At 43.5% G+C, this 27,500-nt stretch overlaps 1 protein-coding gene across 2 annotated transcripts in view; it reads left to right on the top strand.

Moving 5' to 3' along the window:
- LOC311080253 (mitogen-activated protein kinase kinase kinase 11) overlaps nt 1-16,236 on the top strand; it is a 43,626-nt gene extending 27,390 nt beyond the window's left edge. The window contains exons 6-12 of one of the 2 annotated variants that reach the window (XR_014605546.1): nt 6,594-6,837; nt 8,760-8,867; nt 10,044-10,185; nt 10,287-10,390; nt 11,370-11,852; nt 14,299-15,077; nt 15,160-16,236. Coding sequence is in view for 1 of the 2 variants with exons in the window: in XM_084110066.1 (XP_083966192.1) it covers nt 6,594-6,837; nt 8,760-8,867; nt 10,044-10,185; nt 10,287-10,390; nt 11,370-11,852; nt 14,299-14,882 (1,665 nt within the window). In the remaining variant the exon portion in view is untranslated. Of the gene's footprint in view, nt 1-6,593; nt 6,838-8,759; nt 8,868-10,043; nt 10,186-10,286; nt 10,391-11,369; nt 11,853-14,298 lie in introns of both variants that reach the window. The other variant, XM_084110066.1, reaches the window with a different exon arrangement.
- The last annotated feature ends 11,264 nt before the right edge of the window (nt 16,237-27,500 follow it).

The following is a 27,500-nucleotide window of genomic DNA, read 5'->3' as shown; positions in this document are numbered from 1 at the left end:
GGATGTGAAACAGAAGTGTTTCGAGTCCGGATGTGAAACAGAAGTGTTTCGAGTCTGGATGTGAACAGAAGTGTTTTGAGTCTGGATGTGAAACAGAAGTGTTCTGAGTCTGGATGTGAACAGAAGTGTTTTGAGTCTGGATGTGAAACAGAAGTGTTCTGAGTCTGGATGTGAACAGAAGTGTTTTGAGTCTGGATGTGAAACAGAAGTGTTTCGAGTCCGGATGTGAAACAGAAGTGTTTCGAGTCTGGATGTGAACAGAAGTGTTCTGAGTCTGGATGTGAAACAGAAGTGTTTCGAGTCTGGATGTGAACAGAAGTGTTCTGAGTCTGGATGTGAAACAGAAGTGTTCTGAGTCTGGATGTGAAACAGAAGTGTTTCGAGTCTGGATGTGAAACAGAAGTGTTTCGAGTCCGGATGTGAAACAGAAGTGTTTCGAGTCTGGATGTGAACAGAAGTGTTCTGAGTCTGGATGTGAAACAGAAGTGTTTCGAGTCTGGATGTGAACAGAAGTGTTCTGAGTCTGGATGTGAAACAGAAGTGTTTCGAGTCTGGATGTGAACAGAAGTGTTCTGAGTCTGGATGTGAACAGAAGTGTTTTGAGTCTGGATGTGAACAGAAGTGTTTTGAGTCTGGATGTGAACAGAAGTGTTTTGAGTCTGGATGTGAAACAGAAGTGTTCTGAGTCTGGATGTGAAACAGAAGTGTTTCGAGTCTGGATGTGAACAGAAGTGTTCTGAGTCTGGATGTGAAACAGAAGTGTTCTGAGTCTGGATGTGAAACAGAAGTGTTTTGAGTCTGGATGTGAAACAGAAGTGTTTCGAGTCTGGATGTGAACAGAAGTGTTCTGAGTCTGGATGTGAACAGAAGTGTTCTGAGTCTGGATGTGAAACAGAAGTGTTTCGAGTCTGGATGTGAACAGAAGTGTTCTGAGTCTGGATGTGAACAGAAGTGTTTTGAGTCTGGATGTGAACAGAAGTGTTTTGAGTCTGGATGTGAAACAGAAGTGTTTCGAGTCCGGATGTGAAACAGAAGTGTTTCGAGTCTGGATGTGAACAGAAGTGTTCTGAGTCTGGATGTGAACAGAAGGGTTCTGAGTCTGGATGTGAACAGAAGTGTTTTGAGTCTGGATGTGAAACAGAAGTGTTCTGAGTCTGGATGTGAACAGAAGTGTTTTGAGTCTGGATGTGAAACAGAAGTGTTCTGAGTCTGGATGTGAACAGAAGTGTTTTGAGTCTGGATGTGAACAGAAGTGTTTTGAGTCTGGATGTGAAACAGAAGTGTTTCGAGTCCGGATGTGAAACAGAAGTGTTTCGAGTCTGGATGTGAACAGAAGTGTTCTGAGTCTGGATGTGAAACAGAAGTGTTTCGAGTCTGGATGTGAACAGAAGGGTTCTGAGTCTGGATGTGAACAGAAGTGTTTTGAGTCTGGATGTGAAACAGAAGTGTTTCGAGTCCGGATGTGAAACAGAAGTGTTTCGAGTCTGGATGTGAACAGAAGTGTTCTGAGTCTGGATGTGAAACAGAAGTGTTTTGAGTCCGGATGTGAAACAGAAGTGTTTCGAGTCTGGATGTGAACAGAAGTGTTCTGAGTCTGGATGTGAACAGAAGTGTTTTGAGTCTGGATGTGAACAGAAGGGTTCTGAGTCTGGATGTGAACAGAAGTGTTTTGAGTCTGGATGTGAACAGAAGTGTTTTGAGTCCGGATGTGAAACAGAAGTGTTTCGAGTCTGGATGTGAACAGAAGTGTTCTGAGTCTGGATGTGAAACAGAAGTGTTTCGAGTCTGGATGTGAACAGAAGTGTTCTGAGTCTGGATGTGAACAGAAGTGTTTTGAGTCTGGATGTGAACAGAAGTGTTTTGAGTCTGGATGTGAAACAGAAGTGTTCTGAGTCTGGATGTGAAACAGAAGTGTTTCGAGTCTGGATGTGAACAGAAGTGTTCTGAGTCTGGATGTGAAACAGAAGTGTTCTGAGTCTGGATGTGAAACAGAAGTGTTTTGAGTCTGGATGTGAAACAGAAGTGTTTCGAGTCCGGATGTGAAACAGAAGTGTTTCGAGTCTGGATGTGAACAGAAGTGTTCTGAGTCTGGATGTGAACAGAAGGGTTCTGAGTCTGGATGTGAAACAGAAGTGTTTCGAGTCTGGATGTGAACAGAAGGGTTCTGAGTCTGGATGTGAACAGAAGTGTTTTGAGTCTGGATGTGAACAGAAGTGTTTTGAGTCCGGATGTGAAACAGAAGTGTTTCGAGTCTGGATGTGAACAGAAGTGTTCTGAGTCTGGATGTGAAACAGAAGTGTTTCGAGTCTGGATGTGAACAGAAGTGTTCTGAGTCTGGATGTGAACAGAAGTGTTCTGAGTCTGGATGTGAACAGAAGTGTTTTGAGTCTGGATGTGAACAGAAGTGTTTTGAGTCTGGATGTGAACAGAAGTGTTTTGAGTCTGGATGTGAAACAGAAGTGTTCTGAGTCTGGATGTGAAACAGAAGTGTTTCGAGTCTGGATGTGAACAGAAGTGTTCTGAGTCTGGATGTGAAACAGAAGTGTTCTGAGTCTGGATGTGAAACAGAAGTGTTTTGAGTCTGGATGTGAAACAGAAGTGTTTCGAGTCTGGATGTGAACAGAAGTGTTCTGAGTCTGGATGTGAAACAGAAGTGTTTCGAGTCTGGATGTGAACAGAAGGGTTCTGAGTCTGGATGTGAACAGAAGTGTTTTGAGTCTGGATGTGAAACAGAAGTGTTTCGAGTCCGGATGTGAAACAGAAGTGTTTCGAGTCTGGATGTGAACAGAAGTGTTCTGAGTCTGGATGTGAAACAGAAGTGTTTTGAGTCCGGATGTGAAACAGAAGTGTTTCGAGTCTGGATGTGAACAGAAGTGTTCTGAGTCTGGATGTGAACAGAAGTGTTTTGAGTCTGGATGTGAACAGAAGGGTTCTGAGTCTGGATGTGAACAGAAGTGTTTTGAGTCTGGATGTGAACAGAAGTGTTTTGAGTCCGGATGTGAAACAGAAGTGTTTCGAGTCTGGATGTGAACAGAAGTGTTCTGAGTCTGGATGTGAAACAGAAGTGTTTCGAGTCTGGATGTGAACAGAAGTGTTCTGAGTCTGGATGTGAACAGAAGTGTTTTGAGTCTGGATGTGAACAGAAGTGTTTTGAGTCTGGATGTGAAACAGAAGTGTTCTGAGTCTGGATGTGAAACAGAAGTGTTTCGAGTCTGGATGTGAACAGAAGTGTTCTGAGTCTGGATGTGAAACAGAAGTGTTCTGAGTCTGGATGTGAAACAGAAGTGTTTTGAGTCTGGATGTGAAACAGAAGTGTTTCGAGTCCGGATGTGAAACAGAAGTGTTTCGAGTCTGGATGTGAACAGAAGTGTTCTGAGTCTGGATGTGAACAGAAGGGTTCTGAGTCTGGATGTGAAACAGAAGTGTTTCGAGTCTGGATGTGAACAGAAGGGTTCTGAGTCTGGATGTGAACAGAAGTGTTTTGAGTCTGGATGTGAACAGAAGTGTTTTGAGTCCGGATGTGAAACAGAAGTGTTTCGAGTCTGGATGTGAACAGAAGTGTTCTGAGTCTGGATGTGAAACAGAAGTGTTTCGAGTCTGGATGTGAACAGAAGTGTTCTGAGTCTGGATGTGAACAGAAGTGTTCTGAGTCTGGATGTGAACAGAAGTGTTTTGAGTCTGGATGTGAACAGAAGTGTTTTGAGTCTGGATGTGAACAGAAGTGTTTTGAGTCTGGATGTGAAACAGAAGTGTTCTGAGTCTGGATGTGAAACAGAAGTGTTTCGAGTCTGGATGTGAACAGAAGTGTTCTGAGTCTGGATGTGAAACAGAAGTGTTCTGAGTCTGGATGTGAAACAGAAGTGTTTTGAGTCTGGATGTGAAACAGAAGTGTTTCGAGTCCGGATGTGAAACAGAAGTGTTTTGAGTCTGGATGTGAAACAGAAGTGTTTCGAGTCCGGATGTGAAACAGAAGTGTTTCGAGTCTGGATGTGAACAGAAGTGTTCTGAGTCTGGATGTGAACAGAAGGGTTCTGAGTCTGGATGTGAAACAGAAGTGTTTCGAGTCTGGATGTGAACAGAAGTGTTCTGAGTCTGGATGTGAACAGAAGTGTTTTGAGTCTGGATGTGAACAGAAGTGTTTTGAGTCTGGATGTGAAACAGAAGTGTTTCGAGTCCGGATGTGAAACAGAAGTGTTTCGAGTCTGGATGTGAACAGAAGTGTTCTGAGTCTGGATGTGAACAGAAGTGTTCTGAGTCTGGATGTGAACAGAAGGGTTCTGAGTCTGGATGTGAACAGAAGTGTTTTGAGTCTGGATGTGAACAGAAGTGTTCTGAGTCTGGATGTGAACAGAAGGGTTCTGAGTCTGGATGTGAACAGAAGTGTTTTGAGTCTGGATGTGAAACAGAAGTGTTTCGAGTCTGGATGTGAACAGAAGTGTTCTGAGTCTGGATGTGAACAGAAGTGTTTTGAGTCTGGATGTGAACAGAAGTGTTTTGAGTCTGGATGTGAAACAGAAGTGTTCTGAGTCTGGATGTGAACAGAAGTGTTTTGAGTCCGGATGTGAAACAGAAGTGTTTTGAGTCTGGATGTGAAACAGAAGTGTTTCGAGTCCGGATGTGAAACAGAAGTGTTTCGAGTCTGGATGTGAACAGAAGTGTTCTGAGTCTGGATGTGAAACAGAAGTGTTTCGAGTCTGGATGTGAACAGAAGGGTTCTGAGTCTGGATGTGAACAGAAGTGTTTTGAGTCTGGATGTGAAACAGAAGTGTTTCGAGTCCGGATGTGAAACAGAAGTGTTTCGAGTCTGGATGTGAACAGAAGTGTTCTGAGTCTGGATGTGAAACAGAAGTGTTTTGAGTCCGGATGTGAAACAGAAGTGTTTCGAGTCTGGATGTGAACAGAAGTGTTCTGAGTCTGGATGTGAACAGAAGTGTTTTGAGTCTGGATGTGAACAGAAGGGTTCTGAGTCTGGATGTGAACAGAAGTGTTTTGAGTCTGGATGTGAACAGAAGTGTTTTGAGTCTGGATGTGAAACAGAAGTGTTTTGAGTCTGGATGTGAAACAGAAGTGTTTCGAGTCCGGATGTGAAACAGAAGTGTTCTGAGTCTGGATGTGAAACAGAAGTGTTTTGAGTCTGGATGTGAACAGAAGTGTTTTGAGTCCGGATGTGAAACAGAAGTGTTTCGAGTCTGGATGTGAACAGAAGTGTTTCGAGTCTGGATGTGAACAGAAGTGTTCTGAGTCTGGATGTGAAACAGAAGTGTTTTGAGTCCGGATGTGAAACAGAAGTGTTTCGAGTCTGGATGTGAACAGAAGTGTTCTGAGTCTGGATGTGAACAGAAGTGTTTTGAGTCTGGATGTGAACAGAAGGGTTCTGAGTCTGGATGTGAACAGAAGTGTTTTGAGTCTGGATGTGAACAGAAGTGTTTTGAGTCTGGATGTGAAACAGAAGTGTTTTGAGTCTGGATGTGAAACAGAAGTGTTTCGAGTCCGGATGTGAAACAGAAGTGTTCTGAGTCTGGATGTGAAACAGAAGTGTTTTGAGTATATTTTATTTTTATATTTTCTGTTTTCATTTTAGTTTGAGAAATTGTGTTTTTACCATTTTTATTAGTTTTTTTTTTTTAAACAGTCTATATAGTTTTTATTTAGTTTATTTAGTTTTAATTAATTTAGTACTTTATTTCAGTTGATGTTTAATTTATTTTAAAGTAATGAATGTTTTTTATGGTTGTAGTTTAAATAAAGGTGTGGTTGATTATGATTTGACTTTTCTACCTTTAGTTAGTGTGTAATGTTGCTGTTTGAGCATAAACAACATCAGCAAAGTTACAACGCTCAAAGTTCAAAGCAAAGGGAGATATTTGCTTTTAAAGAAATCGTTTTTAAGGACTACAACAAACGGCTGGTAGGAACTACAATGAGCTTTTTCACGGGTTAGTGACATCACCAACCCTAAAATTTACATAAACCCCGCCCCCTGAACACAATTTATAGATTTTCAAGACAGAATATGCTAATCAGTGACTAGAAGATAACTACACATCAGCTACATCAATTCATCAACTAACCATTCAGAAATGTTGTCACTTCTTGAGTCTCTCCATCTTTGTCTGACTCCGGTTTGAGCATAAAAGGCTACGTCTTTGTAAGTGTTCAATGTGTGTTTGTGTGTGTGAGGTAATTGAAGCTGCAAACACACACCAGCTCTTGAAGCTCCGCCCCCTATGCCGGGAACAGCAGCTCATTTGCATTTAAAGGGACACACACAAAAACTGTGCGTTTTTGCTCACCCTCAAAAAGTGACAACTTTAACATGCTATATAAAAATATCTGTGGAGTATTTTGAGCTAAAACTTCACACACACACACACTCTGGGGACATCAGAGATTTATTTTACATCTTGTGAAAAGGGCATTATACCACCACTTTAACGATAATAACCCTGCTTCAAATATTGAGGGGACAAAAAGTTTGACAGCAGTGTTTGGACAATGAACTTTCAACCCAAACATGCCGAAATATCATGATGTGCTTGTTGCACGTGTGTATATGTGTGAACACGTGTGTGTGTGTGTGTGTGTGTGTGTAGGAGCTGCGCTGTCGTGAGGAGGAGCTGAAGCGTGCGGCTCTGGAACAGAAGTCTCACGAGGAGTTCCTCCGTCAGCGAGAGCAACAGTTGGCCCAGTGGGAGCAAGACGTGTTCGAGCGAGAGCTTTCGCTGCTCATCCTGCACCTCAACCACAACCAGAAGCCCAACGTCAAGAAGCGCAAGGGGACTTTCAAGAAGCACAAGCTGAAGGTTAAGAACGGGGAGAAGATCAGCATGCCACAGGGTGAGGCCTTCACACACACACACACACACACACACAAAGAGTTAGCGCTGCACAATTAATCACAGTTTACATGTAATCGCACTTTTTGGCTGATCGCGATTATGAAATCGGCATGCTGAGATTATTAGATATGTGCAGCTTGTCAGTGACATACGGCTCAGTTAGTTTGTTTTTCGACTCTGTTTCGTTTAAAAAGTCATAAGAATAAACTAGATTTTCACATTTAATGGAGAAGTGTGAGCCATGTTTGCACATTCAGAAGCCACCACAATCATGCCAGGTGTTGAAGGAGGTTTTCCTGGGATATGGGGGAACAATAGTTTTTAGTGCGTCGCTACAGTCAAAATTATTCAGGCACCAGATATAATTTGTGATATTGTTTCACTAGTGTTTGCAGGACACTATAGTTCATTAATGTAAGTGAGGAGAGCAAACTAAAGTAAACTGTGACATATTATACCCAAATATTCTTCATACAGTGACTACCAGTGACATCTGGGGCCAAAAATGATTCGGACACTTTGAGCTGATCATGTTTTGCTGAAGTGTGTTTTCTTTAATTGCTAATGCTCTTTTTACACACAGACTGAACACAATGAAGCATTGCTTGGTGATTGGTTGAGCTGAACTGGTATTATCTAATTGTGTAGTTAAATTTAACAGCTGACAGATATTCAACATAATTCATGTGTGAGACAGTCTAACAGAAGGACGGACAAAACCAGTCAAATATCAGCTGAGTTCTGCTCATATTTCATTACCATTTTCTAAACTATAGCGAATAAACAGTGATAATGTGAGGAATGTTGAAGATGTCTGAGTTCATTTTAGTCAGACTGAATGTGGTTGAGAGGCTGTTCTGGATTATTTTAGTACATTATGCAGTTTCTAGGATGTTCAGGATTTTTATTATATGATTTCACGCTGCTGCTGCTAGGATGTGTGGAGTAGATGCTAACAGACATAATCTGTTGTAATCAGTGTATTTAAGATGTTATTATAAGCAAATGGCACTCTCAGAGACTAATTATTACAGTCTTTATTTAAGTTATTAATGAGGTGCAATCACACAGTAATGAGGTGTTATGACACTAGAATGGAAAAATAACAAGTTAACATGTAACAGAGCAGAACACAGAAAACACACACACATTTCTGCACATCGTTAGTAATAATTAACTGTTGTCCTAACGGTGGTTTCTCTGTTAAGACGAGATGCACGGGTGAATAGGGGGAAAATTAACTACTAATATTACCTTACTTTTCCAGTTGATTAATCACAGTACATTAAGACAATTAATTGTATTACAAGTTTTCTGAAATGTTGTTTAAATATGCAAATTAAATAAGTAAATATGCACTAATTTGCATACATTTCCAGAAGATTAATATAAACACTGGATAAAGTCAAGTTTAATAATCTTGTTTGATTTTGTTGACATATTAGAGTTAAAGGTTTTTATAGAAGGGTTTTTTGATTTCTCCTTTTATCACTCCATAAATCAGAAAATACTGTCGACCGACAGAAAAAACAAATTTTCTCCATGTTTTTAGGAATAAAATGTTATAAAAATCAGGTTGAATGATATATGAACAAACCCCTCAGTAAAAACCTTCAGAATATAGATGTGAATAAAACTGTAAGTTTTGGTGTATGTAAGTGTTACAGAAGTGGAGAAAAAAACTAATTTATTGATATGTAATGTAATTGAAATCTGCGGATGCAAATAGATAAAGAGCGATAAATAAACACTGAAGTATTGGATGTTTTCTTCCCTCTAGTCTGAAAGAAGAGTACATCGATGAGAAATCAAAACCCCTGTTTTTGTGTGTAGTGTCTCTCAGTAGTTTTCGTGACGAGTGTTGGATGTACATGTCGGCCGTGATCTCGCTGTAAATATCGCTTGTTTTCCTCGCTGCAGATTTCATCCATAAGATCACGGTCCAGGCGTCTCCGGGCTTGGAGAAGAGACGTAACTCTCCAGATCTGGGCTCTCCGTCCATCGGCCCGCGCTTCCGAGCGATTCAGCGTGAGTGTGTGCAGACAGATATATATATATATATATATATATATATATATATATATATATATATATATATATATATATATCATCCCTCCATCTCTCCTTCTACATGACCTGTAAATGACCTCGGTTTAGTTTAACTAACCTATAAAAGACGTTACAGTGCTTACTTACGGCTTGGTGAACTTACAACAAGATCTAATCATTACTTGTGTTCTTATACAAACTATTGTTAGCTATATTTAGTCGCTGTCGGGTGGAAACCTTGTATCGCCATACCTTTATTTATTTATTAATTTTTCATAAATCTTAGTCTAGCTTTTGTCATCAGTGCTGCTTTAAATAGCCTGTTCGAAGCACTTCATCTTTTATAACATGAGATTTTGCCCACATATAGCTACAGTGAACTTTAACCTTCTAATTACGGATGAAAGCATGCATGGCCAACAATTGATTTTGATTTTATAAAAATGTTAATGATATAATGACACATGCAAGTGTCTGACCACTTTATTTTATAGCAATAGCAACTTTATTTATAACACAAGTTGACCGATGTGTTAGGGCTGCTCGATTATGGAAAAAATCATAATCACGATTATTTTGGTCAGTATTGAAATCACAATCATGTAACACGATTATTTCACATGACTCTGGGAACGTGTTGCATTTATTAAAAAGACACGGTAACACTTTACAATAATGTTAATTAGTTAACATTAGTTAATGTATTAACTAACATGAACTAACAATGAGAAATACATTTGTTACAGTATTTATTAATCTTTTTTAATGTTAGTTAATAAAAATACAGCTGTTCATTGTTTGTTCATGTTAGTTCACAGTGCATTAACTCATGTTAACAAATACAACCTTTCATTTTAATAACGTATTAGTAAATGGTGAAATTAATAGGCTATTAACTAAGATTAATAAATGCTGTATAAGTATTGTTCATTATTAGTTAATGTAATAAGTATTGTTCATTATTAGTTAAATAAGAGTTTCATTATTAGAAACTCGTCAGTTTCAGCGATGAGAGAGATCGAGTTCTGTTCAGACTTCATAAGATCAGTTTTCCATCAGTGTGATCATGCGTTTGTGTGGTTCTTCAGAATCACTGTCACCACAAGGCGGCGCTGTTGTTTTCTCATATGTGAGTGTGTCCCGTGTGTGTCCCAGTGAGTCCCAGTGAGAGTAAGTGGAGTTCGCTCTGGCCACTGGAGTCTCTTCCTCTCAAGCAAACCAATGGCGAGAGGAGATTCACTCCGCATCCGAGCCCGAAGAGCCCGAAGAGCCCGAAGGTCCTCCGACTCGAGAACAGGTGAGTGTTTTCTCAAAGCATTTGTGTGCAAAACGGATGAAGTCAAGTGGTCTGATGTGTGTGTGTGTGTGTGTGTGTGTGTGTGTGTGTGTGTGTCTCAGTCTGTCGATGAGAGCCAAACTCCTGGACATGGACAGTAATGAGAATGACGAATCTAAAGCTGATTTCGAGGAGTACAGACCCGTCACACCATCCAGCCACAACGGTAACACACACACACACACACACACTCACACACACACACACACACCAGTGCTGCTCATGTAGTGAAACATCTTAAAGTTAGTCATTGCTCACTGAGGGACTGTCAGTGTCTGCTTGTGTGTGTATATATATATATATACATCACTATATATATACAATGCCATTTAAAAGTTTTGGATCTGTAAGATTTTTTATGTTTTTAAAAGGCTTTTATGTTTTGAAAGTCTCTTCTGCTCACCAAGGCTGCATTTATTTGTTTAAAAAAACAAAAACAAAAAACTGTAATATTGTGAAATATTATTGTAATGTAAATCATCTGTTTTCTATGTGAATATATAGTAAAGTGTAATTTATTCCTGTGATCAAAGCTGGATTTTCAGCATCATTACTCCAGTCTTCAGTGTCACATGATCCTTCAGAAATCACTCTAATATGAGGATTTGATGATCAAGAAACATTTATGATTATTATCAGTGTTGAAAAAAATAATTTACTAAGTAAAAAAGTAAAATAAAAAAACCCCAGCATTTATTTGAAATAGAATCTTTGGTAACATTATAAATGTCTTTACTGTCACTTTTAATCAATTTAATTAATCCTTGATGAATAGAAGTATTGATTTCTTTTATTTCTTTCCCCAAAAAATGTAATAAATATTCTGACTGACCCCACACTTTTGAACAGTAGGGTTTAATGTTACAAAAGCTTTTATCAGATAATGCTGTTCTTTTGAATTTTATATTCATCAAAGGATCCTGAAAATTATTTTTTTCAACACTGATAATAATCATAAATGTTTCTTGAGCATCAAATCCTCATATTAGAGTGATTTCTGAAGGATCATGTGACACTGAAGACTGGAGTAATGATGCTGAAATTCAGCTTTGATCACAGGAATAAATTACACTTTACTGTATATCTTTTGACTGGTAGTGTATATATATCTCTCGTGTGTGTGCGTGTGTGTGTGTGTGTGTCAGAGGGTTCAGAGAGTGAGGAAGGGGGTTCGTCCCCCTGTGGTTCCCCGAAGCCGGATCCCCGGGGTGTGGCGAAGAACACACACCGCTCCCTGCTCAGCAGCGCCGCCCTGCTGGCGTCCGTCGCTCTGGGTCGCTGCCTCGAGGCTCAGCACCCCCCCACCCCCCCGCCGCGGGCCTCGTCCCGGACGCACCTGCCCGCGCCCGAGCCAGAGCCGGAGCCGGAGCCCGTGGGGGATCTGATCACCTTCAGCACAGACTCTCTGCCCCGGGGGTTCCTGGACTCACTGAAGCCTCCCGAGACCAAGCCGCTGATGCTGACCCCGCCACCGCCAAACCCCCGGGACCGGGACCGGGACCGGGACCGCAGGACGCAGGACAGCACCGGAGACTGGACGGCTCATGCTAACGGGGACGCCGAGGTCTCGTATCAGAGCGGCGAGCGCAGGAGGAGGGCGAGTCACGGACTGCACTCCTCACAGCTGGGTAACCCTCACCCTCACCCTAACCCCTCAACCTCACCCCTCACCCCTCACCCTCACCCTCAACCTCAACCTCAACCTCAACCTCACCCTCACCCCTCAACCTCACCCTCACCCCTCAACCTCACCCCTCAACCTAACCCTCAACCTCACCCTCAACCTCACCCCTCACCCCTCACCCTCAACCTCAACCTCAACCTCAACCTCAACCTCACCCCTCACCCCTCACCCTCACCCTCAACCTCAACCTCAACCTCACCCTCACCCCTCACCCTCACCCTCAACCTCAACCTCAACCTCAACCTCACCCTCACCCCTCAACCTCACCCCTCACCCCTCACCCTCAACCTCACCCTCACCCCTCAACCTCAACCTCACCCCTCACCCTCACCCCTCACCCTCACCCTCAACCTCAACCTCAACCTCAACCTCACCCCTCAACCTCACCCCTCACCCCTCACCCTCACCCTCAACCTCACCCTCACCCCTCAACCTCACCCTCACCCTCACCCCTCACCCCTCACCCTCAACCTCACCCTCACCCCTCAACCTCAACCCTCACCCTCACCCCTCACCCTCACCCTCACCCTCAACCTCAACCTCACCCTCACCCCTCAACCTCACCCTCACCCTCACCCCTCACCCCTCACCCTCAACCTCACCCTCACCCCTCAACCTCAACCCTCACCCTCACCCCTCACCCTCACCCTCACCCTCAACCTCAACCTCACCCCTCACCCTCAACCTCACCCTCACCCCTCAACCTCACCCTCACCCCTCACCCTCAACCTCAACCTCAACCTCACCCTCACCCCTCAACCTCACCCCTCACCCCTCACCCCTCACCCTCACCCTCAACCTCACCCTCACCCCTCAACCTCAACCTCAACCTCACCCTCACCCCTCACCCTCACCCTCAACCTCAACCTCACCCTCACCCCTCAACCTCACCCCTCACCCTCAACCTCACCCTCACCCCTCAACCTCACCCTCACCCCTCACCCTCAACCTCACCCTCAACCTCACCCCTCAACCTCACCCCTCACCCCTCACCCTCACCCCTCACCCCTCAACCTCACCCTCACCCCTCACCCTAACCCTCAACCTCACCCCTCAACCTAACCCTCACCCTCAACCTCACCCCTCAACCTCACCCCTCACCCTCACCCCTCACCCTAACCCTCACCCTCACCCTCAACCTCAACCTCAACCTCAACCTCACCTTCACCCTCACCCCTCACCCCTCAACCTAACCCTCACCCTCACCCCTCACCCCTCAACCTCACCCCTCAACCTCACCCTCACCCCTCACCCCTCAACCTCACCCTCACCCTCACCCTCACCCCTCACCCCTCAACCTAACCCTCAACCTAACCCTCAACCTAACCCTCAGCCTCACCCTCAACCTCACCCTCACCCCTCACCCCTCAACCTAACCTCACCCTCACCCTCAACCTCACCCTAACCCTCAACCTCACCCCTCACCCCTCAACCTCACCCCTCAACCTCACCCTCACCCCTCACCCCTCAACCTAACCCTCACCCTCACCCCTCACCCCTCAACCTCACCCTCACCCTCACCCCTCACCCCTCACCCCTCAACCTAACCCTCACCCTCACCCCTCACCCCTCAACCTCACCCCTCAACCTCACCCTCACCCCTCACCCCTCAACCTCACCCTCACCCCTCACCCCTCAACCTAACCCTCAACCTAACCCTCAGCCTCACCCTCACCCACAACCTCACCCTCACCCCTCACCCCTCACCCCTCAACCTAACCCTCAACCTAACCCTCAGCCTCACCCTCACCCTCACCCTCACCCTCACCCTCAACCGTAACCCACAATATTCACAATCACAATATTCCTCATTATAATAATTAATGTGCAGAATAAAGGGGCGGGGCCTGGTTGAGTTAGTAGTGTGTTAAACTGGCGGTTATGGTAAGGGGCGGGACATTTCCCAAACACACTCGAAACGCTCAACCAATCACAACACACTGCTCCAGCCGACCAATCAGAGCACAGTGTGCTTTTCAGGGGGAGGGGCTTCATAGAGACAGGAAGTAAACAGAGCGTTACTGACAGACTGGGAAGAGAGGAGCCGCAACAATGGAGAATATGAGGAAAATAATCAACATTCAAGCAGGAAAACCTGTTCTAGTAGAAAAAGATGCCATTTTTTAAGTAATTTAAAAATATTTTGAAATATTTCAATATTCGATTTCAATATTCGATTACTGTTCAGAACCAGTAAATATTTAACATAAAACAGCCCAAACTGATGTTACTAGTGCAAGAATTAGAATACAGTAAAACTAAGTGTGCAGTTGATGCTGTGAATGTGGCGTCATTGGTTCAAATTATGTTACATTTACATTTGTGTGTTTATCAGAAGCTTTCATCCGAGCACTGCTGAACTGTGACTGATTCACTTCTCTCTTTATTAGTGTTGGATCTTCCGTTGTGTCAAGACACGTTTGAGGCGGAGGACAAGTCTCCGATGCCGTTCGCCCTGTACCAGGACCCCCGTTTGTGGAGCCCCAAAACCCGTCGTCTGGAGGTCAACATCGTGCCTCGCCCCCGCCCGTCCCCGAACCGGCCCCGCATCGACCCGTGGAGCTTCGTATCGGCCGGCGCCGTGGACCGAGCCGGCGGTCGGAAACCCGCCAGCAGTCCCACCAGCCCTCGCCTAGGGTTCCGGCCCTCGCCCAACAACCCCTTCACGAACTGTGACCCCTTCCCCTCGCCGGACTGTGACCCCTTCAATCTGAAGGTGGACCCTTCCATGAACTCGGACCACGGGTCGACCTTTGACCCCTTCTCCACCCCCTTTCCGACCTCGCGCTCGGCACCCTGCTCGACCAACGGCAGCCCGAATCTGTCCCTGCGGGTCGCCCCGCTGAACCCGGCCGACTCCTCGCTCATAGACCTGGGCTGGGCTCGGCCGGTGGAGGAGCGGGTCCACCCACGCCGGAGCCTCGGCCTCAGCCCGTTCCGGTCCCCGGCGCTGCCCAGAGACGACCGCTTCTGAACTCTGGCCCGTGAACAGGGCTGCACCATACGTCCAGATTAAACTGACATCGCGATACTGCTCAAAAACAGTGGGAATATTCCCAATCCAAACTCACCAACAAAATCACCTGCTCATTCTAGAGTTATTTCCCAAAATATAGCTATTCAAGATCCGGGCCGGATCTGGTACATGTGGACTCAACACGGTCCAGATGTGGGCCGGATCTGGTACATGTGGACTCAACACGGTCCAGATCCGGCCCACATCTGGTACATGTGGACTCAACACGGTCCAGATCCGGCCCACATCTGGTACATGTGGACTCAACACGGTGCAGATGTGGGCCGGATCTGGGCCGACATTATGTTGCTGTCTTCAAATTAAAAGCTTGATGGTTTCATGTCTAAAAATAAAATAAAAAAAGATGTAAATATTAGTATTTTAATGTTACAGTTGCAATGTAAAATACAATAATTTGTATTCAAATACTCGATTTCTTATTTTACAGTACAACTGTTACAATATTACAATTTTGTTTAGTAATAAAATATATATATAATAACAATAAAAATCACATATTATTATTTTATTCTGAATTGGTCAGAAACAGTGGGAATATGCCTAACCCAAAATCTCCTGCGCATTCTAGAGTTATTCCCAAAATATAGCTATTCAAGCCCAGACAACAACATGGTGCCGGCCCACATCCGGTACACGTCCAGTCCACGTCCGGTCCACATCCGGTACACGTCCGGCTCACATCCGGTCCACGTCCGGTCCACATCCGGTCCACGTCCGGTCCACATCCGGTCCACATGGATTCAACTAGAGATGCACCAAAATTTTGGCTGATACCGATAACCGATAATTCTTTATATTTGAAAGCCGATAACCGATATATTGGCTGATAAATCTAAATTCAAGTGTTTATACAAGTTTTGAGAGCTTGATTACTAAAACAAAATCCATGTCCAAAACACACAATTGTAATGTTTTCATGATAATTGTATGTAGTCTATATGACAGATATGTTGTACTTAACAGTATTTTCCTTTTTTGAAGTGATTTCAATCATATTTCACGTAATTCAGAGCCATCATGTTGAGCAGTGCGCATCTGAAGAGTCTCAGCTGAGGGAAATAATACATCGGCCAAATGTTTTCATTGGGCTGATAACGATAACATTAAAATGAACCGATATCGGCCGATACGGATATATCGTGCATCCCTAGACTCCTGTTTTTAAAATATCACAATATATACAGTGTGTGCAGAATTATTAGGCACGTTGATTTTCTGATCATATTTTATTTCCAGGAACATTTTGCCAATTCCAAACCATATTAATCTTAATAACTACTATTAATTTTGTATTTAATCATGTATAAGTGATATATAGTTGTTCATGAAGGCTGGAAATGAAAAATGCCTTATTTTCAGGTGTGCAGAATTTCTTTTCAGAAAAGAAAGTTTTCTTTTACAGATAAAATAAGCCAAAAAAGAGATTTAACTCAGACTGAAAAGTCAAAAATTATTAAATCCCCATGAGAAGAATGCAATACTAATGCAATACTAGAGATTACAGTTAAGGCATGACCATTGGACAGTGAAATGCTCATTGGGTCAGCAGGGTCAGACAAATACAGGTGGAGAAGAAAAGACACATGTTAACTGCAAAAGAATGAAGAATTAAGGTGAAGAATTAAGTGTGAAACCATCAGGAACCATTTTCCAGAACTGAAACCCACCTGGAGTCTCCAGAAGAGCAAGGTGTCAGGATCTCAGAGACTTGGGTTAGGCAAAGAATCCTAAAAATGAACCCCCACTTAATAAGAATCACAAGCTGAAGTGTTGTGAAATACATGAAGACTGTTTTATTTTAAGTCCATCTCCTATCCTGAAGTCCGTTTTGCAGAGATGGACTAAAAATAAACTCACAAAACTTATTAAAACGTATTCTGGAAGATGAATTCTTCAAACAGTGGTAGAAGAGGATGTGGTGCTGGTCCTTCAAGAGTCACTCTCAATATGTCTGTCTATAAAGCCTATAAACAAACAGTCTTCATGTATTTCACAGCACTTCAGCTTGTGATTCTTATTAAGTGGGTTCATTTTTAGGATTCTTTGCCTAACCCAAGTCTCTGAGACCCTGACACCTTGCTCTTCTGGAGACTCCAGGTGGGTTTCAGTTCTGGAAAATGGTGGCGCTGGAGACTAAAGGCTTCCTGATGGTTTCACACTTAATTCTTCACCTTAATTCTTCATTCTTTTGCAGTTAACATGTGTTTTTTCTTCTCCACCTGTATTTGTCTGACCCTGCTGACCCAATGAGGATTTCACTGTCCAATGGTCATGCCTTAACTGCAATCTCTAGTATTGCATTAGTATTGCATTCTTCTCATGGGGATTTAATAATTTTTGACTTTTCAGTCTGAGTTAAATCTCTTTTTTGGCTTATTTTATCTGTAAAAGAAAACTTGCCTAATAATTCTGCACACCTGAAAATAAGGCATTTTTCATTTCCAGCCTTCATGAACAATTATATATCACTTATAAATTATTAAATACAAAATTAATAGTAGTTATTAAGATTAATATTGTTTGGAATTGGCAAAATGTTCCTGGAAATAAAATATGATCAGAAAATCAACGTGCCTAATAATTCTGCACACACTGTATACATATATATCACAGAAAGAGTAAATATCGCGATGTCAGTGTTTTCCAGGGTCGTGCAGCCCTAATCCATGCTAACTCTGGGAAGTGAAACCACAGGAGATTCCCATGTAATCTGGGAAAGGAAGAGTGTTGAGTGTCGGGAGTCTCAGAACCTCATGTTTTCCTCCCGGATGGGTTGATCCGCTTTAAGGCCCCGATATAATCAGGGCCACGTTCTCTATCGCTCTTTCTAAGGGGGAAAATGAACGAAATACTTGAGCAATTCTGACCTCGACGAACTGAAGAGAAAAAATGGCAAAGAAGGCGGAGCCTCAAAGCCACACCCACCTATTACATCATCACCACTGACCAATTACAATTCAAAGGTGTTTCTCAGAAAGTTCCCGAAACAAACTCCAGACTAACTTTGTTTTGTCCTGATTTTGTTTGAAACTGTCACGCTAATTAATGTTTGGGTTTGGCTTGAAGTGTACCGGGGTCTTCACGGTCTAATATTCAGAGTCTCTGCAGTCAAACTCATGATGTCAGCCCAGGGTTATCATATCACGGCGATAGTGTGGGGAGAATCCATTACACATCCGACACGTGTGCCAAAGAAAGTGTCCGTGATTTCACACGAGCAGAGAAGAGAATGTGTGTTTAACCGCGCCGAGAAACGCTCCGCGACCTCTGACCTCACTGGTGGTGTTTGGGCAGGAGAAGTGGACTAGACTTTAGCTTTATTATTTAAAGTGGAAATGAAGCAGTCAGTCAAGTTTACATTATTTAGTGAACTGATTTCCACTTGACCTGGGAAACATCAGGTGGACTGTAGAAGGAGAGCGAACCCAAACATGCCTCAAATCAGCTCTCTCTCGCTCTCTCTCTCTCTCTCTCGTTCTCTCTCGTTCTCTCTCTCTCTCTCTCTCTCTCTCTCTCTCTCTCTCTCTCGCTCTCTCTCGCTCTCTCTCTCTCGCTCTCGCTCTCGCTCTCTCTCGCTTTATTGATCTGCTGTTCCTCTAGTGCTGATCTCTCTGTCTCCCCCTGCTGGAGGCTCTCCATCACCGCAGTCATTCCCTCAGCTGTCTCTCGTCCTCGTCTGCGCTCTCTCTCTCTGCTGATCCGCAGTGTCTCTCTGTCTCCCCCTGCTGGAGGCTCTCCATCACCGCAGTCATTCCCTCAGCTGTCTCTCGTCCTCGTCTGCGCTCTCCAGTCTCTCCAGTCTCTCCAGTCTTCATGCTCCACTAACTCAAGCATTTTATTTATTTTTTTGCAAGTCAAGAATTTTGATTGTGTGATTCCAGATCAGACATTTCTTTTTTATGACAGATCACTAATGATAAGCAATATGCAAAGGATTTAAGATCGAGAGAGAATTCTGAGTTTACGTCTTTTTGTTTTCACCATGAAATAATACATAGAGGTAATTGCAACTTTTTATCTGATAATTCTGTAGATTTCTCACATTTGTGAGCTTGTTTCACAATTAGTTATTAACTCATAATTCTGAGTTACATCTCGCAATTTTGACTAGTTTTTTTCTCTCAGTTGCAAATGTTTGCATTAAAATTCTGATTTTTTTTTCTCAGAATTCTTAGTTTTGATTTTTTTTTTCTGCCACAGAAAAAAATGAATAAAAAGTGTGTGTTTTTTCCTCAGAACCGCGCTATAAATTCACAATTTTGACGTTTCTCGGAATTCTGAGGTTTTATCTCACAATTGGGACCTTTTTTTTTTGCACATTTTTTTGTTTCCACCGTGAAATGATCAAATAAAAAAGGATTATTGCGACTTTTCTGATAATTCTATATATTTCTCACAATTGCAAGTTATCAACTCATAATTCTGAGTTATATCTCGAAATTTGAACTTTTTTTCTTGCATTTTTTTTTTTTTTTTGCCTTTTTTTCAAGATTTAGTCGCAAGATAAAAACTCATAATTTTGAGATTGCGGTTTCCCAACTTCATTATCAAAGGCATGAACACTGAGGTTTCTCTCAGAATATATTATTATAATAATAATAATAATAGCGATTATCTTTTTTATTTTTCTACCAAGCTTCCACAGATGTGGGCTTCTCCTGCCTGAGTTCAGAAACACCACAGCTCAGCTGGAGCAGATCGTTTCTCCTCGCGCGCGCGTGTGTGTGTGTGTGTGTGTGTGTGTGTGAAGATAATCGGCTCGACAATCACGCTTCTGCTCTTCATGCGTTCGAGAGTCGTACTGTATGAAGCTGAATCAATAAAGTTTTGAAGCTATTAATATTTATTACTGAGGCCTTTAACACACTGGATTGAGACACAGTCCACCTTAGGATGCTTTATTATGGGCTATGTTAGGAGATATTCTGCTTTTGTTCTTCACTGGAGTTAAGGGTGCTGCAAAGGGACAAATCTGGTTCACTGTCAGAAACGGAAGAGCGTCGCGTCTCAGCAGAAGAAGAGACGCGTCTTAACTCTTTTTCCTCTGTCTTTCTTTTATCCTCCTTGTTTTTGAGAACAAACTCGAGACTCTCAGATCCTCCACTACTGCCGTCTGAGGAAGTCTTCAGTCGATGATGATTCGGCTTTTGTTTGAAGCTTATTGCGATATATTGCATTTTTGTGAAGCCCTTATAACGTGTGTGTGTGTGCGTGTGTGTGTCTTTCAATGGGCTGGTCCTAATCACTCCATTTGTTTGTGTGTGTCTTAAAGTGTTGAATGTGTATTTTGCTCATTGTAAAGGGTTTTAACCTGTGGAACTTTTCAATTTAAATAAAAAAAGAGAAAAAGACTGAAAAAAGGAGCAAGACCAAATAAAGTTTAACAAGACTCTAAAACTGCTTACGTTTGTCTGTTCAAATCAACAATCTACTGCAGTTATTTCTTTTAAAATCACTGTAAATATTAATATGAAACACGCCCTGCTCATTCTTAAAGAAAAATAGCATTTTTAACATTATTTTCATTATTTTATATGGTTGTACATTACAAATCTGATAATGTTTTACTGTAATATGAAAGATATAGGTTATATTTAAATTGTTAAAAAAAAGTAAACCTCTTTTAAAAATGTTAAGTATAATATCTTAATTAAAAACAATTAGACGTTTGTATATTATATTATTTTGGCACATTATTTTATTATCACTGTGATAATATAATGGTTTTTAATTAATGTTTTAAATCAGTTTTTTTTATACATATGTTCTGTTTTGATTTCAATTTTAATTAAAGTTTTAGTAATTTTGTTGTGTTATGTCATTTTTATTTCAGTTTTAATTTCAGTCCATCAAGATAAAATAACTAAAACTGAGAAATCTTGCCTTGGCAAAGTTCTAGCAGAAAGAACATTCGTTTTTTAGATTTTATTTTATTTCACTTTATTTTTTTTGTATATATTGTTTTACTGGTTTGAGTGTGTATTTGTGTGTAATAACCCAGCTGTGCATGAGGCGTTTATTCTCTGACTTCTTATTATCCTCTAGGAGGCGCTGTGATCCTGAACGAGTCCTCGCACACACACACATCAGCTCTCTCTCTCTCTCTGTGTGTGTGTGTGTGTGTTCAGTGTCACATGATCCTTCAGAAATCACTCTAATATGATGATTTGATGCTCAAGAAACACTTATGATTATTATCAGTGTTGAAAACAGTTCTGCTGGTTCAGATTTTTATGGAAGCTCGAACATTCAAAAGGAGGTCATTAAGATAAAAATATTAATGCTTTTATTAATAAGAAATGCATTAAGTCAAGTCTCCATTTATACAGCGCTTTAACAGTATAGAGTGTTTCACAGCAGTTTTACAGTGAGAACAGGAGATTACAGTAGCAGAGATTGTTCAGGCTTTACAGAAGATCTAGAATAAAGTTATTGTCCAGATAAAGTTAGTTTTGATTGATTCACTTCCGTTGTAAAGATCATCAGTTATTAGTGTAACCGAGCTTTTGTATTGGGTTCGCCTAAACACTTTTGGTCTAATAAAATAATAAAACGAGACACAGAAGTTCCTTGAACGGTACACACACTTTATTCTCTCCCGCGTTGGTGCGTGGTCATCTTATGCGCATGCCCATCTCTCTCTTGCCTACGGCAAGTCCCAAAGGACAGAATGTGTTACACACATAAACGCAACATTCCTATAGCCTTAACTTCTCTTCAGACTTTAATCTGTTACATACGTCCCATCCCCCTAAAATAAACGTCCCCGTTTATCTATCAAACAACAAGGGATAGAACAGAAAACAGAAACAGTAATAATACACATCAACATGTATAATACTCAAACCCATGCACACTGTTTGCACAACTTTGAAATTACAATTATCACTTATACAGTTTTCACTGTTCAATTTTTTTTCACAACAATGAACAGGTACCATACAACAATGAACCTCAGTACAGTACAAAATCTTTCAAGCCACCAGGAGGTTTCAACCTTCTCCCAGCCCTACTCATAACAGGAGTGAGCTTATCAGGTCCCTCCAGTACCTCTCCTAAATCCTTTTGAGGTGAACTGCACTTCACCCCCCCCAATATTTCAGGCTCCTTAGAAGGGGAATCAGACAAAGAATCAGGAACTAATGACAGTCTCTCAGTAGAAGATAGTGTGGGAACAGGCAATGTATAAGGTCTCAACCTATTGTAATGCACAACCTGTCCTCGTTCATCTGAGTCTATAGGGCTAACGATCCGGTACGTCAGACCAGGCTCTCCACCAGACTCTAAGACCTGCACAATCTGAAAAGGTCCTTTCCAGTGAGGTGCCAGCTTCATGCGGCTCTCCACAGGGTTATGGAGCCACACCATGGTGCCGACTGTATAGGGCTGGTGTCTGAGATCCGAATCACGGTACAGCTTCTGTCGATCATGCGCCACTTCACTGTACATTCTAGCACTCCTGAAAGCGTCTTGTAGCTTTGTCAGTAAAGTGGATACGAAGTCAGCATGAGACTTAGCAACATCACAGTCAAGTGTACGGGTGGCCAGTAAACAGTCAGTGGGCATCCTTGGTTCCCGTCCATGGACCAGGAAGTATGGCGAGAACTTGGTACTAGAATGATTTGAGGAGTTGTACGCAAATGCAACCTGTTTGATATAATCGTCCCATTCGCCCCCACATGACAAGAGTATCTTAGCAATTTGATCAATTAACGTCCTGTTAAAACGCTCCACCATGCCGTCCGAGGCCGGGTGATAGGGAGTGGTGCGCGTTTTCTTTATGTTGAGCAATTTACATAGGGTCAGGACCACCTCTGATTCGAACTGTCGGCCCTGATCTGAATGTAAAGTTTCGGGAATGCCATGTATTAAAATGTAGTCCGCAAACAGGCAATGTGCGACCGTTTGCGCAGATTGATTAGTCAAAGCATATAGATTAACGAACTTCGTGAAATAATCCTCAACTACCAATACATACCGATTGCCTTTGGTTGTTATTGGCAGTTCTAAAATGTCCATAGCAACTCTCTCAAAGGGCCGAGTTGTGAGGGACCCACCCATGGGTGCTTGATGAATAGGGACAGGCCTACGGCGAGTCTGGCACGCTGTGCACTGCTCGCACCATGTTCTGATGTCCTTAAACATAGACGGCCAGTAGCAAAAACGCCTCGCCCGTTCCCACACCCGCTCAGGAGAAAAATGAGCACCGGTTGGTGCCCCGTGAAGCTGCCTAAGAATGTCATGTTTAAGAGCAGGAGGAACCACGACTTGAGCAACAGGGTCACCTGTGAGGGGACAGGAAACAGAGCGACACAACAGTCCATTTATTATAGAGAGACGGTTAAACACAGTCCAATATTTTCGTAAACTTGGAGATGTACCCGCCAGTCGTCTCCTAGGAGGCCTTTGTGATCGTTCCACCCAGTGTCGTACTGTGTCAATATCTGGATCGTTCTGCTGCATAGCAACAATCTCCGCTGCATCACACGATAACTCAGACAGGCTCATTATGTTGTCCGCACTGGAGGACGAGTCAGTCACAGTCCCTTCTTCAGCCACCTCAGCTGTCTCAGTGGAACAAGAAATGTAATTATTTGATTGTTCAGCACTCACCACATTCACGTCCCGCACTAATTCAACTACTGTCTCAACGTCCTTCAGGTCTGGTGTCACCGGACGGCGGGACAGTGCATCAGCGTTTTTATGCTGATTGCCCTTTTTGTGCTCAATGACCCAGTTCAAAGGGTCCAATTCCAAGAGCCATCTAGCCCTTCTGCCCGTTGGGTCATCCTCGATGGACATGCGGCGTAGTGCTAAGAGTGGCCGATGATCCGTAATGATGGTGAATGAGGAGAGTCCAAGATAGTGTCTAAATTCCCTCACTGCCCACACGACAGCCCATAACTCCCGGTCAAAAGTGGACCAACGTCTTTGTGTGGCATTCAAAGCACGGCTGGCATAGGCCACCACATACTCGAGTCCCTCTTTTTCCTGCGCGAGCACAGCACCAACAGCCCACTTAGAGGCGTCAGTATAAACTTTGAAAGGCACTTTGAACTCCGGCATTGTCACAATGGGAGCTGAAGACAGCACTCCCTTTAAATAGTTAAATGAGTTGTCACAATCGGTACTCCATACAAAAGGCACGTTTTTGCCAACCAGCTGGTTCAGTGGAGCTGCATGTTTCGAAAAGTCCTTAACAAAACGTCGATAGTATGAACATAGTCCCACAAATGCTCTAACCTCGGAGGGAGACTGTGGAACTGGCCAATTTCTCACCTTCTCTGTGTTTCTCGGGTCAGGCTGAAGACCTTTCTCTGAGACGACATGACCCAAGAACACCACATGATCCCTGGCCAGGTGGCATTTTCCGGGGTTCAATTTCAAACCTGCCGATAGAATTCTAGAAAACACTTCTTTCAGATGAGTTAAATGCTCTTCAAATGTTCCACTATAAATCAAAATATCGTCCAGGTACACCATGCAGATGTGCCATGGAAGTCCTCTTAGAACTAGCTCCATCATCCGTTGAAAAGTGGCGGGAGAGTTGGAAAGTCCCATAGGCATGGAGCGCCACTGATATAGACCCTGACCTGTGGTAAAGGCCGTTTTTTCTCTGTCTTGCTCGGCCACCTCCACCTGCCAGTAGCCATTCGAAAAGTCCAACGTGCTGAACCATCTGGAGCCTGCTAATGCGTCCAGTGTATCATCCACGCGTGGCAGAGGGTGAGAGTCCTGGATAGTGACACTGTTCAAACGTCTGTAGTCCACACAGAAACGCCAGGCACCACATTTCTTTTTTACAAGCACAACTGGCGACGCCCAGGGGCTACAGCTTTCCTCGATGATGCCATCAGCTAGCAGGCCCGCCACCTGTCTCTCGATTTCAGCTCGCTTTTCAGGCGATGTACGGTATGCTCGATGCTTAATAGGGGCATGTCCACCTGTTCTGATATAATGCTGCACTAACGTGCATTTCCCCGTATTCTGCCCTGCTGAGTTGAAAATGTTGCTGTACTCCAGCAACAATGACGAGAGCTTTTCTTTGTCCGGTGCTGAAATCGGCGACTCACTTAAAGAAATGGGAGGAGCTGTGTTACGGGGGTAAGGAACGGCCCTTCCACCTGAGTCCTGCTCAACATGCTGAACATCAGAATCAGCTACAGAATAAAACTCGCCCAGGTGCGTCCCCTGTCTTACAGAAATGTCCTGTCCAGTAGGATTCAAAATCCGAGCCTTAGTTAGTCCATTGTGCACATTAGTGAGTGTGTGCGCAATAACCAAACTGGCTGAATCAGACACATTAGGTTCCAAATACCCCACAAAGTCACTAGACACCTGGGCCGCGCTAGGCAAACCAATCTTAACAGGCACAATTGACTCACTGAGGGGTGGAAATGTCATATCTGTGGCCAGAGACACATTGCAGCATGCTGGGACAAAGTCTTTGCTGGCAAGAAGCGGAATGGAAATGTCCCACAACTGCAGTTTAGCATGACTAACGTCCAGCAGGGCATGATTTTTTACTAAAAAATCCCATCCCAACAATATGGACTGCGTCGCTTCTCTCACCACATGAAAAACGTGTTGCCATGTTTCAGTACCCAGCTGTAGTGTCACAGTAAGCGTGCCCAGCGTATCCAACATCTGCCCATTTACAGCACGGGTCGCAATATAGTCTTTCTTCATAGGTCGACTGCGAAGTGCTGGGATTGACATTCGAAATTCAGAGCTCATTAGTGATACACTAGAACCGGAGTCTATTAAAATAGGAAGTTCAATGCCCTCAATAGTTCCTTTCACATATGATACCAGTGTCCCCTTGTTAGTGTTTGCCTCCGCGTCCAACAATACATAGGAACTGTCATCATGCTTAAGGCCCCTGGGTAGTACAGCTGGTGTTTGGGCCGCAACATCAGCTACAGCTCGTTTCCCGGCTCGTAGTTCCTCTCCTCACCGCTAGGGGTCATGAAGCGCACTCCCTGTTTCCTCGGCTCCTCCTCATAACTGCCTCGTCTCCGCATGCTGGGGTTGGGGGAGGGGCTGGCGGTGCGTCTCATAGGGCTACGAGTCGCATTGTATTCCTTACGACCACTGAACTCCATAAATGGCTTTCTTTCAGATGAGCGGCCTCTCTGCGTCTCATATGTCTGCATACGGCATGCACGCCCCTGACAGCAGCACTGAATCGACTCACGTGACGGGGAGCGCGCTCTACTCCACTCTGTGCCGCTACGGCTAACTCTCTCTTTCAGTCTGTGATTTTCGTCCTCCAAACGGTTAAGAGACACTTTCATGCCCCTCACCTCGTCAGTTAATCTATCAATCGCTCTGTACAGTCCACTAATGTCCGACACAGAGTTCACATTAGCCACAGTCCCATCGGCAGTCTGACTAAACTTGACATTAGCAGTCACGTGTCCCATATCAACCGCATTTCTCGCGTTCTCACACCGACCTGCAATTATTACAGCCTCCTCCATGTCCGTCGCTCCCTGCTCATAGCATTTCGTCCTCAGCACCGGGTCCAGACCCGCCACGAAACGGCGAAACTTCTCTTCCCTCTGGGCTCTGTCGCCGTACTCAGGAAAAGCCTCATCCACAAGCCTGCTGATTTCTGCTGCGTACACTTCCAAACTCTCCCGCGCTGCGCGGGGGCGGGCAGACAGACTGGCTCTGAATCGCTCCATGAACTGTCTCCTTCCAAAAGCCTCTTTTAGCTTCTCCTTCACCGCGTCATAGTCCGACTTAACAGTATCTGAGAGACTGTCCCATAGAGAAAAGGCTGCGTTGCACAGACGTGTAGGTAAAATCCTTGTCAGTTCATAGTTGTATGAAGCGGCTCCACTCCCTTCCGTGAGCGCTTTGACCGACACTTCGAACTGTCTGGCCCAGCACACGAAGCTTTGCCTCTCCTCCCCGGAGAACGGCGAAGGCAAATCAATTCGCACGCTTCTATGGCCTCTGTCACGGTCCCGTGACATAGTACTAAAACTGTCCTCCTCGTCCTTGCACCACATAATGACAATCCGTTGACCGCGTGTGCTACCTTAACTAATGTATAAACTTTAGAAGTTACGATAACTAAAATAGTTAAACACCCGCCGAAACACACTTGAAACACTAATTCAACCTACAAAAAATAAATAAAACCGCTGCCACCAATGTAACCGAGCTTTTGTATTGGGTTCGCCTAAACACTTTTGGTCTAATAAAATAATAAAACGAGACACAGAAGTTCCTTGAACGGTACACACACTTTATTCTCTCCCGCGTTGGTGCGTGGTCATCTTATGCGCATGCCCATCTCTCTCTTGCCTACGGCAAGTCCCAAAGGACAGAATGTGTTACACACATAAACGCAACATTCCTATAGCCTTAACTTCTCTTCAGACTTTAATCTGTTACATTAGCTTAGGGGCCGCTAACACACACCGTTCTCACAGAAAACACAAACTCGATTGTGTTCCGGCCGTTCATTCACACACAGTGTTTGGAGCTCGAGAACACACACTCTGAAACCGGATCGAGGAGCAAGTTTTGAAACTGTTGAAA

This window comes from Abramis brama (assembly GCF_963993115.1).
Source record: "Abramis brama genome assembly, chromosome: 3".
Classification (NCBI taxonomy): Eukaryota; Metazoa; Chordata; class Actinopteri; order Cypriniformes; family Leuciscidae; genus Abramis; species Abramis brama.
This window is presented reverse-complemented; position numbering and strand designations above follow the sequence as displayed.